Source organism: Tauraco erythrolophus, chromosome 9 (genome assembly GCF_009769465.1).
Source record: "Tauraco erythrolophus isolate bTauEry1 chromosome 9, bTauEry1.pri, whole genome shotgun sequence".
In the NCBI taxonomy this organism is placed as follows: Eukaryota; Metazoa; Chordata; class Aves; order Musophagiformes; family Musophagidae; genus Tauraco; species Tauraco erythrolophus.
Window position 1 is genome coordinate 5,476,698 of NC_141473.1, and position 16,241 is coordinate 5,492,938.

The window sequence follows — 16,241 nt, forward strand, 5'->3', positions numbered from 1 at the left end:
GCAATGGAGCAAGGAGACACAGTCACACACAGGCTAGTACTCACGCAGGAAAATGGTATTTATTTTTTCCTCCTTTGTTCTTTTTGTTCCTAATTAGAAGGTTAAGCTTCATTTCTGATGAAGACAACATCATGTTTTTCTTGATCAAATGAAAGATTATAGTCACATATTTTAAAACACCCATAAATCTGCATGGAACGAGTTTACTTTGGTAAGTACACGTGCACCATGGAAACAGGTGCTCATGGGCTATTTAAGGTAAGCGAAATAATCATTATTTTTTCATAAAAGTACAGTTAATCTAAAAAACCTAAATCTTTACTTTTATGAACCAGCTACTTTATGACTGGTCTTTAAATCACCAAAAAATTCTACCCTGTAACCAGGCCAGATGCTGTTACAATGCAATGAACTCAAGATGATATAGGATCGGGCAAAGACTTCCCACTGACTTATTAATGGACAGTATACGAAGAGAAGGACGTGCCAGAAGCACATTCTCCTCATTTGGAATAAAATGTTTCATTGCAGCAGGACACTGCCATCCCATCAGCATCCCATTCAGCCAGTACCACCTCCCAAGAAAGCCACTAACATTTCTGGCTTGACTTTTTTGTTAAAAGTAGCACGAAGGGCATCGTAAAGTGGCTGTGCAACTGGCTGACCACCCAGCTCAGCGCATCAGAGCAAGCTTTTCCGTTCTGTTCCAAACACAGTGAGGACCATGTGCACCCCTAGAGCAGTGCAAAGCATCGCTCTGAGGCGGAATTAGCCAGCACAACCTGGAAGTGGCAATAAAAACCCAAAGGTTTAGATCTTCACGAATAAAGACACATTCTGTTGGGAGGCCTTTTTTCCTGGGAGCTCTACAGCCCTTCCAAACCTGCTGTAGTCCCTTTCTTCAGATGCCTGAAGACAGGGTCGATTCAATTTCTCACTTCTAAACTCTGAGAGTTCAGATGTCTGATTTCAAGCTGAAAATACCAACAAAAGGCAAAATGTCCCTACAGTCAAAATCCATAGAGTCTTTATAAGAAGTAGGTTTGGTATTGTTTTGCCATCAAACATTTTAGGACAAATCTTGCTTAGATATATGACAAACAGCCACCTGGCTTGCAGAATCTGTCTCCTGAGAAAGGTATGTGCCTGCTTCTTGCCTTCGAGTTTGCCTGGTGTTAACTGGGACATAGCGGTACTCTGTGAGCGGAGCAAGTGACGGCGTTTCAGCATGCTCTTTGGTGTCACTCGGAGGTGCACACAGCTCAGCACTGCACTCTGAGAGCCTTAGTCACCTTGTTAAAGAAAAAGCAGCACTCGGTTTCTTAGTCTGTGCACACACACACACGTGGCAGGCACAAAACAGGTACCTCGGAGCAGAGAGAAGACAGGGTAATCTGCCTGGCTAACTTCAGCGCTTCTATCCTCATTGCAGCAAACTCTAACTCCTCCTGTCAAGTGTTTGGTTGTGAGCAATCCACAGAAAAAAAATGGATTAAGAACACAGCAAAAATGTTTAACACATTCGAAAAGGTAATGTTATATTTTAATGTATAATTCTGACAGCTCCTGGGTGACAAACACATCCCATATTCCTTTCATGACTAGAACATTGATACGAAACTCCAGTTTTTGGTTAGTTTTGAGGTAGCTGTATTGACAATTTTTATTAGGGGGTAAGCACGAACAACACTTTGGGTAAAATAAATGTTTTCTGGAGCTAAAGATGTTTTTCACAGACTCCTTTCATTTTCATTTTATACGAATTTATGCCAGCTGCCACTCTCCATTCAATCTTTGCTGTTTTAAAAATTCACTATAAATATTCTAGAAAATATGTCATGACATACAGAAGTGGTCTGCAGATCAATTTGCTTTCCCTAGAAAAAGCCATGCCAAATTCTGCATTAGATACATTACTAGAAACACAAAGCCTAATTGTCATTTCAGCAGAATTAGGGTCTTAAATCTCTGAAAATGAGCCTATGCGTACAGACCTACTAAGGCCAGGTGCCAAAATAACTCTCCACACACCAAGTCCTGTGTTCAAGCTTAAAAGATTTGCTTTATAAAGACTTTTGCAAAATATATACATCTGTGGTAGAGGATAGTTGAAAGTGTTGATGAAATTTAAGTTTATGTATTACATGAATTAAAATTAAAATATCTCTGTTCCTTAAGTTCCTGAAAGGCCAAAGTTACTCTGGAAAGAATCAAATCATTATTTTGTTTCTTTCGCACCTCCCCTCCAAGCTTCTCCTCCCCCACTCCTTTCACATGAGGCAAAGCATTCCTCTACCCGTGTATAGCAAAAGAAAAGTGACATTTATATTTCTGCTACAAACCTGAAGTTTCTGAGCAAATACTGGGGGGTTCTTTTCTGCTAAGTCAGGATCGAGATATTCAGGCTGATCACATATGGAGGTTTTCTTAGATATCCTATTGAGAAGAGCATCAGCAGAGACAAAGGAGTCTTCAGGAGATGTCTGAAAGGTAAGGAGGATATAGGATAAGCAACAGAGATTTTGCCCAAGTAGTTCAGGCCAAAAGCAACATACATGTCTGCAAATCTTTGTTTCCTAGTAATATCACACCTCACTGAAGATTACTTTTGAATATACAATTATAGATTCACTCTACTTTCAAGACACACCCTTGCTATCTCTTACATGACATGAGAAATTTCTGCGGGAAAATGATTTCCAAACTCTTATCCTATATTACTTACTATTTCAATAGCCTCTGGAGTTGTTCCTAGGGTCATGGGCTCTAGGTCTTTCTGCTTTGACTTGTCAGGTGACTGTAAGTGTGCCTCTTGGCTGGCAGCTAGGACGCGGGAAGCTGGATGTTGTATTTTCATTCCAGAGGATTGCTGGGCTTCAGGGTCTTCAAAACTCGACCTGGGAAAAGATTGTGTACATGCTTTCAGGATGGAGCACAAGGCCCTTACAATTTTGCTTCTGGTAACAACTAAGCAAGTCCTCTTCATTCCTTTCACGTGTACATATATGTGTACACACACACACACACGCATTGTTTCAACCCAACTTTGTATCATTATATATCATAACACTTTCCAATATCCTTTCAAAGCAATGCACCAGTCATCTAAACAAAGCCAGTTCCACCAGAAATGTTACGCACATTCCTTAAATATTTCTCACTTGCCTTTCTACCCCTTTCTCATTGTGACCTACATCTCTCCCAACAAACAACTTTTACTAACAAGAACAGATGTCCTTAACGAGCAAAATTTCTGGAAGTAAACACAACCCCCACATCCTGTTCTTATGAACTAGCTTCCTTGTTCAGAAAATATATCTAGGAAAGGCCAAGTGAAAAGTGGCAATTAGGAGATTTCTAGATTGACATGAAAATGACCTCAGTGTTTGAGAAAAAGAAGTATAAGTAGGAAGCCATTGTCTAGTGAAACAGTTGCCACTGTGACTCTATTTACTAAGAATGAGAAGGAGAAATACATGTCCTTATTCCTTTCTATTATAAAACTTCTGTATCTTTGCCCTTTATTCTCTATCATATGTGTACACAGATGGGAATATATTTTTAAACAAACAACCCGGCAACACAGAGGTAGAGAGAGGAAGAATTGCCTGTTGTACGTGCTATGATGGTAACCCATTTCCCAGACACCCTTCTCCGTGGCTGAATTTGCTTGCAGTGACATACCCTGAGCATGGTGTTGTGGAATCAGACAGCCTGATGGGAGGTGATTTGACTGGGCTCTCCTGCTGTGCATCAAACATTAGGTATAAAGATTGTTTCTTCGGGGTGCTATCATCCTGCTGGCAACAGGAAAAGAAAGACTCATTAAGCAACTCAACCATTCTCCATTCAAGCTAATTCAGGTCACGGAAGCCCTAAGTGACCAAATGACTTGACAGACAACTAATAATACAGGACTGTAATATAGTCTATGCTAACTGATACTGAAATGATCCCTTTAAGGAAGAAACCATTAAAGAACAAAACCTAAACAGTTTACTCTTTGTAATGGCTCTTCTTCTCTCACTCTGGGGTTAATCAGATTTCTGGTCTTGTCAGGCAGGAGGCATCCCTTGACTGAAAGTGTTACTAAAATATTCATTGAAACTTCTCATCAGTTTAAGCACCTGACATACACGCTTGATTTTTCTAACTTCCCCTGTGAATACACCCCCCTTGGATTTAGTCAAGCTATCAAACTGATGAATCAAATAGAAGTAAGGTAAAACAAGTGATAAGGTATTGTACTGCATTCCATATTTCACATTCATTCTGTATTGTCTCCTGATTCCCTCCATCTTCTTAAAAGTTTTGCTCTCAGTTTCTTAAAATAGTTAAATAGCTCCGAACTCTGCATCGCTGGCAATACTGATTTGCTTTTCATCTCCAGAAAGAACTACTATGATGCTAGCTTAAAAATAAAATAACAAAATGGAACACGCTCTGCAGGATATAGGACAACAAAGCACATGCAATTTACCCCAGTTATGCCAATTTAAAGGAACTGGTTTTGCAAGTCTGCTGCAGGCACATTATAATTAATTTAAAGGGTAGTGAGGCTGATGGCATTATCAGGATAGTATATTCTGACAAGGAAATGCAAATGAATGGAAATGGAAGTGAGAACTTACAGGCACAGAGGAGCCTATTTTCTCCATATATTCTATTTCATATGAGTTGCCATATTCCAATTCTGCAACAGAAACAAAAGAGAGCTGTTAAATACATGCCATGAAATTATTTTTGCAGAAGTAAATGAGATCTCATTTACAGGGGCCAATCCCATTCTCCTCAATACTTTTCTATGAGATATTAAAAATAGAATATACAGAGAGAAAGCAGAAGGTGCACTGATTTTCACTGATTTTCAACAATGAACCTATGACACATTTCAGGCAAATTAATTTGCCTGAAAAATCTCAGCTTTCATCAATTTGCTGAAAATTCTGCCCCAGGGGCCAGAATATTAAGAACGTTTCAGAGTGCTTTCAGAGCACAGATAACTTTCCTCTATCATGTTATTTTATCACAGAAAACACATTTTTCAATAATTGGCAATGTTGATGCCAATTTCCTTTAATGTATGCAAAAAGATTTTAAAAGCTGTTGAGAAATGAATTTCTATTTCTTAATGTTTACCACACAATTCTTAATTAAGAAGGACTACTGTAGTATCACTTAAGATAAAATGATACATAAAATACCTGTATGCTCATTGAACAAGGGGTGAGACAACAACCCAGCCTACTGGGCTGTTTTCACATTTTAGTTTCAGAGGAAAAGCCTAAGGCAGGAAGATTTACAAAGAACCCTAAATCTAAACCCTAATAAAAATGCAAATCTTTACCGCTTCTCTACTTCTAATCTCCTAATTACACTGGAGGGAATAACCAGCATTTCTTTCCAATCCATGGTCACCCAGTAGTAGGCTGATGTAGAGGCAAACAGATAAAACACAGCAAAATGGAAAAGAGAGCATATCCTCCTTCACTGAAATAAAAACAAAGACTTTGTTCAATGATACCTTAATTTAAAAATTAAAAACATAATTAATTTGTCCTAATGCTGTATTTTACTCTGTTTCCATGAGTTAATTCAATAAATCTCTTGTATAATTTCATTTCCATTACAGATAAGTTCTAATGAATTGCGCACCAGCATTTACGTTACGATAAAGCATATGCTGAAATTCTTCTAGATTTGGGCAGCTTTTGAAAAATAGAGCTTGCATCAGGAAGACAGTAACCATCATTGAAACATTTATTCTTTAAAAATAAGCCAACCTGAAGATACTGTCTTACCTGTTTTGTTAAAAAAAATGTTTCAAAGGATGCAACATGAGTTTACAATGCTCGAAATTTTTTTTGAACAAAAAGCACTGTAGAGTATGAGCACTGTAATTCCACAAGTTTACATATTTTGTCAAACTACCACTGAAGAGGAACAGCCACAAATCCTCAGTACCTGACTTCTGGGAGCTATTAACAGTAAAAAGGCTAAGCGAAGAATCACAGAATGGTTTGGGTTGGAAGGGACCTCAAAGATCATCTAGTTCCAATCCCCCTGCCATGGGCAGGGACACCCTCCACTACACCAGGTTGCCCAAAGCCTCATCCAACCTGGCCTTGAACACTGCCAGGGATGGGGCAGCCACAACTTCTCTGGGCAACCTGTTCCAGTGCCTCACCACCCTCTGAGTGAAAAATTTCTTCCTTATAGAGAATGCTATACTAGCAGGTTCCTCACATTTAAATTCCTAGCATCATATATTTTTAATGGTAATAGGGAGCCAGATAAGACAGACAACCTCCTGGCATCAGATACCAGCTTCTTCCTAGTGAAAGCCAAAAGAAAACCGAAACGATGAGATCCAAACCACCTACTAGAGGCAGAACTGCAGGAGAAAGCAGGAAACACCAGACACCAGCAGCCAGCGTTTAGTAAGTGCCTTTCTGTGTTTCATTTACGTACACACGGCCCAAAGAGGTGCATCATGAATGCTCGTGGGACAGCTTGCTGACCCCAGAGAGCGATCAGCGAGTGAGTGCAGAACTGAGCTCACGGCAGCAGACGTACCGGCACCGTCCTCTGCCGGCACAGCCGGCACTGGCCTCCCATCTGCCTACTGGGCCAGTAGCAGCTTTGCAATCACAATCCAAACTGACTTCTGGGACAACACGTATTTAACTTTACCGATTTAAAAAAGGCAGAACACTTCAACCAGAAACAAAAGGAATAACATGGCTGGCTGAACGCAGTTGGATTCATTACTCTCAGAAGTTTCCAGCATAATTAGACGCTATCTCCTCTCCTAGGTATCTCCTCTGAGACATCATCTCCCCTCCAAAATCTTAGGCTCTGGTTATCTCTCTACATTCAAAATTACAAATTCCCAGGATATCACATGAAGTAAGATAATTACCTCTTATAAATACATATGATACACTTACTAAGTGATGTCCTCCAACTCCTCCCACAAATAGCTGCAAGATTACATCAGAATTTTCTGCTAATAATTACTGCTTATTTCTGGTCTGTGAAACACGAACATGGCAGCAGTTGTAAGCAGCACATGCAACAGCTGAGAGCTGGATGTACTGGCTGACTCAGTAGTTGGGCTGTATCTGTACAAAAGCAGCGTTAGGTTACAGGACAACACACTCCTACTAGTATCTGGGAGGGGTAAAAATATTCGCACTGAGAAACAGCCCTGGAATTACTCAAAAATGTCTCAAAGCTGCAGGAGCAAAACTGTCAAAGGAAAAAAAAAAATTATTTTTAAGAGATCTGAAAAGCGGAAGCATTGTTGATTATAATTAGCATGTAATCTGAAACTCCGACTATACCATGCAGCACACATGAGACAAGACAATTAGCATTTAATTAGGAGCTTTGCTCACTTTCTTCTACCCACTTTGATAGCTAAAATGATTGCCTTAGAGTATTTCTCACTATTCTTTTGTTCCATTTCCTTCCATATAATTTCCATTTCCCAGATTTGGGGGGCTTGTTTTCTAAAAAAGATTTCTTTAAATTATTTTTTAAAATACCAGTCAAGTGAAGTGGATGTCTAAAATTTATAATTTGACAATAAAGCCAACTAGATTTATCCAGACTGAAATACTTCTCTGTACAGAAGACAATAGATTTCCAAAAAGCCCAGGCTATGCAAACATATAAGCACGTGCATATGAACATGTGGAGTCCCATTAAAACCAGTCATTATTAATGCCTTTTAATGTCAAACACATTTGACCTAAAAGCTTAGCAGTTCTTAATTAGGCAAAAACTCCTCAGATCCAGTCTAAAAGGGCATATAGTAGCTTTAATGGCAGACTGGGACATGGGATGAAAGGTTAGGGAAAAAAAAGTTCTGAACAAGAAGAAAAAGTTTAAGCCAAGTTAAACTCCTACATGCTTCCCACCCACAAAGCTGAAAATCTGCCCTGGAAGCAGATGTTGCAAAGCAGTGTTCCCTCTGGTAAGCCTAAGGAAGGCCACACACCAATTTCCTAAATTCTGTTTTTTTCACGTTTCACTGACCTGGAATGACAGTTCTCTTAACAGAAACTTGCAGCTTTAGCTCAGAACTGCTTATAGGAAGGTTCGACAGGGAAAATCTTAGTAAATCTGGCACACGAATGGTAACTGTCTTACATGGGCGATATCCTGGATGTTTTTATGCATAAAGATACCTGGATCCTAGAAGCTCGGAGGAGAGATGGCACGTTAAGGCTCTTAATGCAATACAGAAACTTTGAGCAGAATTTTAACCTGGGACCTTCTCCTATTCGGGCTGGAGGAACAGGCTCAGGCAAAATCAGTAGTTCAGTGACTCTGGATCCAAGAGCACTAACCGAGAGCGGTATTAGACCCCAGAGTCCCATGAAAGCACAGAGAGAACAGGCAGCACGTACAGAAGAACAAAGAGAACAGGTAGCAGGCACAGAAGAACAGAGCATGTCTACAATTAACCATGCAAAGGAAGCAAAAGTCCCTTTCATTTTCCTCTAAACTTCCTCTCTACTCTTTCCTGAAAACTCAAGGTGGGACTATTGGGGTCATACATTCAGCTCCCCATAATTGCCAAGTTCCACAGACTGGTCCAAAGAGCATCGTTTTTTAGGGTTGCCACATAATGCAGTTCACATTCAGCAAAGCACCCTTGAACGAACCAAACCCCCTCTCTCAATAAATACAACATTAGCTGGATGCAGACAGCCCTTTCTAAAGCATACCCTCTGTAGGAGAGCTGAACTTAGTCTCGTTAACAAATGTGGACAGATCAGACGGTTGCGGGTAATCCTGCTTGTCCGTGTTCAGGTCCACAGTCATGCAGGTCCATTTCCGACTGGTCACCGAAGACGCCAGTTTCTCCTCATCTGTCGCATGAACCACCGTGGATATAACGGGAGGTGTTTCTGGAGTAGGCAGTGGAGTGGGATCCTGCAGAAAAAAAGTGCCAAGTAATTCTGTTATCTTTCATTAACACGTCCAACAGTTAACTCTCTGAATTCCTTTGCACGACCACAGTCACCTTTTTAATTCCGTACTCTTTGATGCAGCTCTGTATAAAATATTTAATGAAAAATACTCAAGTACTTCATTTAGAACTCTACTAGCAGCAAGTTTTCCCAGTGTAACTAAACTCTTTGATGATAAACAGTCGCATTGCAAAGCTGCTGTGATAACAAGGAAGAAAGAAAATCCAGAGCCGTTTAGATCCGTGAGGCACTTGACACAAGTGGCACACATCACCCATGACTACCAAAACTGACTCTTTAGGCTTTCATGGGAGAAAGACGTCGTTGGTCTGCAGGGTCACGAACCCGTTCTTTGCTTTTGGGCTGTCAAGTGGCATAAATGACAGGGTAGGCTGGATAACAAGGAGATGAACAGCAGCATGGAAGGAGCTGTGCCACATCAAAGCACTGAGGCCTTTGTAGGCAGAACAGCTTTTGCTCACTTCTCTTCCAAGAAAAGCACCTGCCAGCAGTTTACAACAAGGAATAAAACCATCCAAGCACATGTTCCTGGTAGATCAGCCCACTTGTTTTATTTCTATTTCCCTTCTGGCCCACCAATTCGATGCATTTAGTTTTTTACTTCCTAATCTAAAAATTCCAGGGTGGATAAGTTATGTCTAGTTTTTCAGACAACTGAGTGAAGATATTTATTCATATTGTGACTCCATTGTAACATAGGACTTTCCAAAGTACATTTACTAATAGTCTAACTGGAATTCCCAGAGCAAACACTAGATCTAATATACATTGCATACATGCTTCTAGAGACTAAAAGGTTAATATCTTATAATTATAGCACAATGTGCTATACTTAGACACCAATATGCTTATATTCTTTACAAAAACCTCTTCTATTATTAAATGCACAATCTACAACTAAATAAATCAAATTTCCCTTTTTTGTCCCTATAAGAACACAAATTACATGCATCAAAATAAGGCAGTACTTTACCTGAGAAGGAGGATCAGATAGTGGAGATCTTTTTGGTGATTTTTTCACCCTAAATGTATCACTGAAAACAAAGTTAAAACAGTTAATATGGTAATACCAGCAAGAATCAGGTCATTTCACACTTAGCAAGAGACAGCCACAGACAACGCAGCCTCTGTAAGCCCTTCTGCTTTAAAATCCCATCCATGAGGCAGCAGCACCACAGAGAAACATGCCATAGGTACATATTCTTGTCATGCACTTGGAACAGGCCTCGATTCCCAAAAAGCCGAGAAAAGCAGGATTGCCATATTTTTCACGCCAACTACTGACACGTTTACAGAACAGAGCTGCTGCTTGATTGCAATTCAAATCCCAGCTCCACCACAGGCATCCTCAGGGGCCTTCAGCAAATTATTTAGCTTCTGTCTGCTTCAGCTTCCCATCTGAAAATTAGGTCTAAACCACATCTTTAAATGAGAATTAAAACTGTGATAAACTTGGGGCAGTAAGCTCCAATGACCACATAAACCACTACGAGAAAAACTGGTATGCTCTGGATGAACTACATAAAAAAAGCTGAGGCAGATGCTGTTCCCAAGATGCCAGAACAAAGCTCTGTCGTTACAAATGTGCACAATGGACCCCCTCCCTCTTTAAAACAAATACAACAACAAATATGGCAATTCTGCTGCCAGTTGCCCCGACAGCTCACAGTGCAGGCTGGGGGCACGGATGCTGTAGCCCTTCAAAATCAGGCAAAAGGAATGAAGAACAGAGAGTATGTCTTGGTGTATAATTCTGAATGTTGCCTTTATGTTTATTCACAATGGGTTAAAAATATTTTCTAACAAGGAAATAAACCAATTATCCGCTTGTTCTCTCGATGTCGGTTGCCAGGATTATTTAAGCACATTTTTGTTACTAATTAGAAGAGGGAGAAAAATATCACAACAAACTCACTCACTGATAAAGACTTAACGTTTGAGCTGAGATGCACTGGTAAAAATTACTGCCCACCAGCTCATCCCTGATCAATGTCAGGAAGATCAACACTAGAAATTATAATGGGTTTCAACCAGTAGAGGGTAAATCAATACCACATCTAGAGGGGACAATTAATTGGACAGCTGAATATTGGTGTGCTCGATGCTACTAATTATATAGTTACAATGCTAGAAGTAATTAGGATAACTTGCTCCTTTAAGAAGGAGAAACACTTTATGCAGTATTTATGAAAGACTGATTGTACAATGTCGTTGTACAATGGCAGAAATAAAACTTTCATATTTTAGCTCAAGGATACAAAATCTATATAGGTTTTAAAAGAGGATCTTCTTCAATAGACAAACAGATAATGAGGCAACAGATTCCTCAAACTCATTCACAGTCAGGCATCTTACTTAAAATAGCTTTCACGTGTGCCAGTGAAGTGACATAGTTAACATAAAAGCTTCATGCTGAATAATAACTGATCATGCTGGAAAACAAGTGAGTAAAATTAAAAAGGCCATAAATCAAAGTGGAAAGTTGAATTGTTAGCTTAGAATTACTTACAACAGAGAACATACAGACATCACATCTTCTACCATCCTAAGACAAATAAGACAAAGAAAAGAGAGACAGACAGAAGGAACTGACAAAAAAGATAAACCTACAAATACTCTGTTAATGTGTTAAGGCAATCTGATCATGCATATTTTCTACCTCTATAATCTTAACCCCTACTTTTTATTGTGAAATACATGGGGAGAAAAAAAAATATTCATCAAGTCCTTTAATGTTTCCAAATTCAATGTTACACTTTTGACACGCTTTCATCTTACAAAACACATTTTTCAAAGCCGAGGCCTCTGAGTTGAGTTCCTACCCACACACCAACCGCCCTTGCCTTGCCTGATGGTAGCCACCTGCTTTCTTTTCAAAACACAGTATTTGTTATTCTATGGGATGTAAAACCGTTCTTGAATGGCAGCTAAGCTTAAGGGAAGAGCACAATTATGCCAGGCTTTTTCACGTCTGCTGATTTGTTACGACAAAACAGAAAAAGTTACCTGACTGTTTCATATCATTTACCTAAATCAAGTAAGAAAATGACATTTCTTTCAATCTCGTCTATTTTTGAAACCTAGCTTTGTGTTTGTGTTCTGAAAGCAGAAGTACACCTTGCCAAACAATCAAGGCTAAGAAAAGTTTTCATCTACTTATGAGCTTGGCAGCTTCTGTTCGGCTCTTCTCATGTGCAATGCTCCTGAAAGCACCTTCCGTTCCTAAACACAGCCTCCAACCATCCAACAGTTTGGAGAGCAATGTTTATACAAGCCACCTATTTTTACTCATCATTATAAGCAGGCTCTTGGGTAGCATCAGCTGCTCTTTGTTCAGTATATGCCAGCAAGATGATCTGTCTCAAAACAGCCCAGCACTTAGGTATATGAGCAGAGAGTAATTTCACAGAATCACGAAATCATAGAATGGTTTGAGCTGGGAGACCTTTAAAGGTCATCTAGTTCAACTCCCCCTTGCAATAAGCAGCAACATCTTCAACTAGATCAGGTTGCTCAAAGCCTCATCCAACCTGACCTTGAATGTTTCCAGCAATGAGGCACCTACCACCTCTCTGGGCAACCTGTGCCAGTGTTTCACCACCCTCGTTGTAAAAAATTTCTTCCTTATAACCAGCCTGAATCTACCCTCTTCTAGCTTAACGCATTACCCCTTGTCCTATCGCTACAGGCCTTCCTAAGAAGCCTCTCCTCATCTTTCTTATAAGCCCCCTTTAAGTATTGAAAGGCCACAAAGAGATGTCCCTGCAGCCTTCTCTTCTCCAGGCTGAATAACTCCAATTCTCTCAAATTTGTGTTGAGTTGACATCTCTTCTAAAAATCTCATCTTTTCACATGGAGGTTAATGCTTAGACTGCTGCAGGTTTCATTTCAGAATAAAAAATAAATATTTTTTTTTTATTTAACACACGTAAAAGACCTAGTATATAGCACAGATCCAAAGCAGACAGGCTTAACAATGGCTTAAACTCATGCCTGGTTTCTTCACCTCTCATAGATCTAATCTAGAAATCACTGTCTTTCTGTATAAAGAACACATTTTCAAAACAGTCCATACAGTTGTATTTCTGCACCCCTCAGTAGTGCTAATAAAACCGCCTGGCTTCACAAAATTATGCATTATTTTGTTTTTTCAAGTCCTGGTATATTACAGTACCATTTCATAATTCAAACATCCTTCTTTCTACCCCTTGCAGTTGAAGCATTTTGCACCAGCTTCTCTCTCCCATCCCACCAAGAGAGCAGCACCAAGAAGGGTCCTACACCCCATCTCCCACCCTGAGCAGGGGTTCTCCTGCACTGGACCCCACGGAGGAGTCATATCAAGGACCCTTTTTGTACAGAGGAGAGATTAGAGACAGGCAGAAGCAAATACAGCCACTGCTTCCCCCGGCATCCTCCAACAAGCCTGAGGCTAATTTTCTTCTAGAAAGTATGATGGCTCCAGGCTGCACTGGGTATTAATATGCAGATTCTCTTCTTTATTAGAAACCACTTGCAGAAGTAGGTTACGGGGCTGCAGCGAGCAGACACATAACACAATGCCATGAAAGCAGTCCCAGGCAAGGGCTGGGAACTCCTGCAAACCTCCTGACCTAAGAACCTGTAAGCCCTGCTCCAGGGTAGTTTCCCTTCTTCTACCACAATAAAGACCAGCAGTGAACTTTGTGACTGTAGGACAGGGCCTTCCCGCAATGGGTTTTCCCAAAGACGAATGTGGTTTAGCAAACTCTTTGTAAACTCATGTTGCTCCTAAATTAACAGCTTTGGAATTGATTCTCATATTCACAGCAGATGGGTGGACCCAAGAGGTTTGTAATGGGTGTCTGTCAACTCCACTGTAGCTACTGGAAGACACAAGGAGACTCTGGCTGGCTGCAAGTACCAGATTCAAGGATCTGGTGATATTAAAATTCCCCTTTCTCCCTCTGCACTTCCCCAGTAAGATTTAAATTGGTCATCTCTTGCAGTCAGGCTTTTAAGTCTTCTTGTTTTGGACAAAACCAGTTTGGACTGTAGGCTCAGAAAATGTTTCAGCTTAGCATGCATCTTAACTCCCACCTTAATTTCCTCGAAATTTCAGGCATACCTCAAAAAGAAGCAATATCAGAACAACTCAAACTCGACTCAACTATAGAGTAGTCTATAATTTTCATAAGTAAGAAATGCCCCTAAAAAGAAAAAATGGCACAAGCTTCCTCACATCTGGCATGGGATGTGAATTAGGTGTCTAGAGGGCAGTTCAGAAAAAACTGAACCATCTCACCCCATAAAGTACTCCGTTTTGTACTGTTTTCCCTTAACTATCCTATGTTCAAATTGCCAGGCTTTTGTAATTTTAAGTCATGTTTTTGTTAGTTAGGTGAAACATTTAAATCATAAAGGGACATGCAGTGAGATACTTTCTTATAGATACACACAGGATACTAATTTCAGATAAATGGGATATAAACTTACTGATTACCAACTCAAAACAACCATATCTGAACGGGTAAGAAGACACACACACCAGCAAGTCAACCGGGGAATCAATTCAAATAGCCATTGAAACCATTAACCAAATATCTAAACACAACAAGCTACAGAATTCATCCTGCAATTTGTCAGCTGTGTCTAAAAGCTGGGTATTTCCCTAAGATGGAGCAGTCTAGGAGATTTTAACCTTTCTGCAGAACTGTAAGCTCTGTCACAAAAAGGAAATTTTTCACATTTTTTAGTCTTGTATTTAAAAATATGTATTTCAATACTGCGCTCTTCTGTTTCGGGTTATTTTCTTTTAAATACTGTAAGTCACTAGATAAAACCATCTTCCTGATGTGTGCAACAGGAGATTTGTTGCTGCCTTACTATTTCATGTCCCACCCTCAAAACCAATAATTCCCAAAATAGTCTTGCCTGGAATGAACACTTCCATCAGCAGCTTAAACAGTATCAGTTCTCCCCTTCGGTCTGGTACCATCAAGCTATTGAGGAAACACGTGGAGGGAGAGCACATGCAGACCCCCACCACGAGTCTAGTCGTGTGGCTACCAACACTCAACAGCATCTTCCTTTCTCTATTCAAATATAAAGCCGGTGTAACTGTGCTACGGGGTGGGAATGTGCTGCTTCTAACCGAGGAACATCTGTGCCCTTTAACTTACGTTTTTAGTGGCGTCTTCTTCTTTTTTGCAGGTTTATTCAAGTTGTCTCCTTCAGTTCCGTTCGTTTCATTGGCACTGGCTGGTATCTCAAAGGAAGCTGGAGATTTAGAGGGCGAGCTGGCTATCTTAGAAGACGACTTGAAAGGGTCAACAGAGTCCTCGCACATGTCTGGCTCAAAACTGTACGTTTGCTGAGGCAGTTTGGGTGATTCTTGCATTTTTGTACTAGATGAGAACGGGTTAAAATTGGGATCATCCCACTTGTCAATATCAAAAGTGTAGGAGCCTTTCGTGATAGGGATTTCATTTGGATCAGTGGGTGACTTGGTTGGTGTGGTTGGAGCGTTGTCAAGCTTTTCCACTGACTTTTTAGTCTTTGGCCTCCGTAGTGGCATTTTAGCACCAGGCTTTTTACCTGCTTTTTTGGGAGGAGGGGTACTCTCCTGCTGGTCTTCGCTCACTCCTTTTTCTTCAGAATAATCAAACTCCAGCCTCACGGCGATGCCTTTGACCGGAGGGTCTTCTTGTCCTCCAGTGTCCGGCGGAGTCACTTCCACAGCCTCTGGTGCCGTTGTAAGAGGTAGCGTTTTCTTATTGGCAGGGGGAGAGTTTTGTACTTTGCTGCCTCCAGTGCTAAATGCACTAATCCCTTCAAAACTGTCTGGATCCAAGGGGTAGGATCCTTCAGGCACAGGCAGGGCCTCCTGTTTCTCAGCAGAGATTTTAGAAGGTTCAGTACATTCAGGCTTTACTGAGTCATTCTTCGCTTCAGATACTGGTTTATCCTCACCTGGGGCACAAGCTGCTTGGCCAAGGTCAGACGGTTCTTGTGGTGTTTCCTTCACTGGTGGAGCATCCAGAGATTTTTTTGCTGACTGCTTCTTTTTTATGGAAGCTGGTCTGGATTTCTTTGTTCTCTTAAGGGTACTAGAAGCACTACTTGAACCAGTACCGTACACATCTGCTGCCGGTGCTAATGTCTCACTATTGCCAAGATAAGATGCTCCATCAAAATCACTTGCTTGCAAGCTAAGAGATCGAGACAATGTAGATTTGGAAACTGGGACTGAATCGG

At 40.5% G+C, this 16,241-nt stretch overlaps 1 protein-coding gene across 1 annotated transcript in view; it reads right to left on the reverse strand.

Moving 5' to 3' along the window:
• The window catches only part of TACC2 (transforming acidic coiled-coil containing protein 2), a 35,004-nt gene extending 19,443 nt beyond the window's left edge, over positions 1-15,561 (reverse strand). Inside the window, exons 1-6 of the mRNA XM_009979705.2 lie at positions 15,167-15,561; positions 9,979-10,039; positions 8,739-8,946; positions 4,632-4,693; positions 3,685-3,800; positions 2,726-2,897 (exon numbers count right to left, since the gene is read on the reverse strand). Coding sequence (XP_009978007.1) covers positions 2,726-2,897; positions 3,685-3,800; positions 4,632-4,693; positions 8,739-8,946; positions 9,979-10,039; positions 15,167-15,561 — 1,014 coding nt within the window. The remainder of the gene's footprint in view (positions 1-2,725; positions 2,898-3,684; positions 3,801-4,631; positions 4,694-8,738; positions 8,947-9,978; positions 10,040-15,166) is intronic.
• Positions 15,562-16,241: the final 680 nt, after the last annotated feature.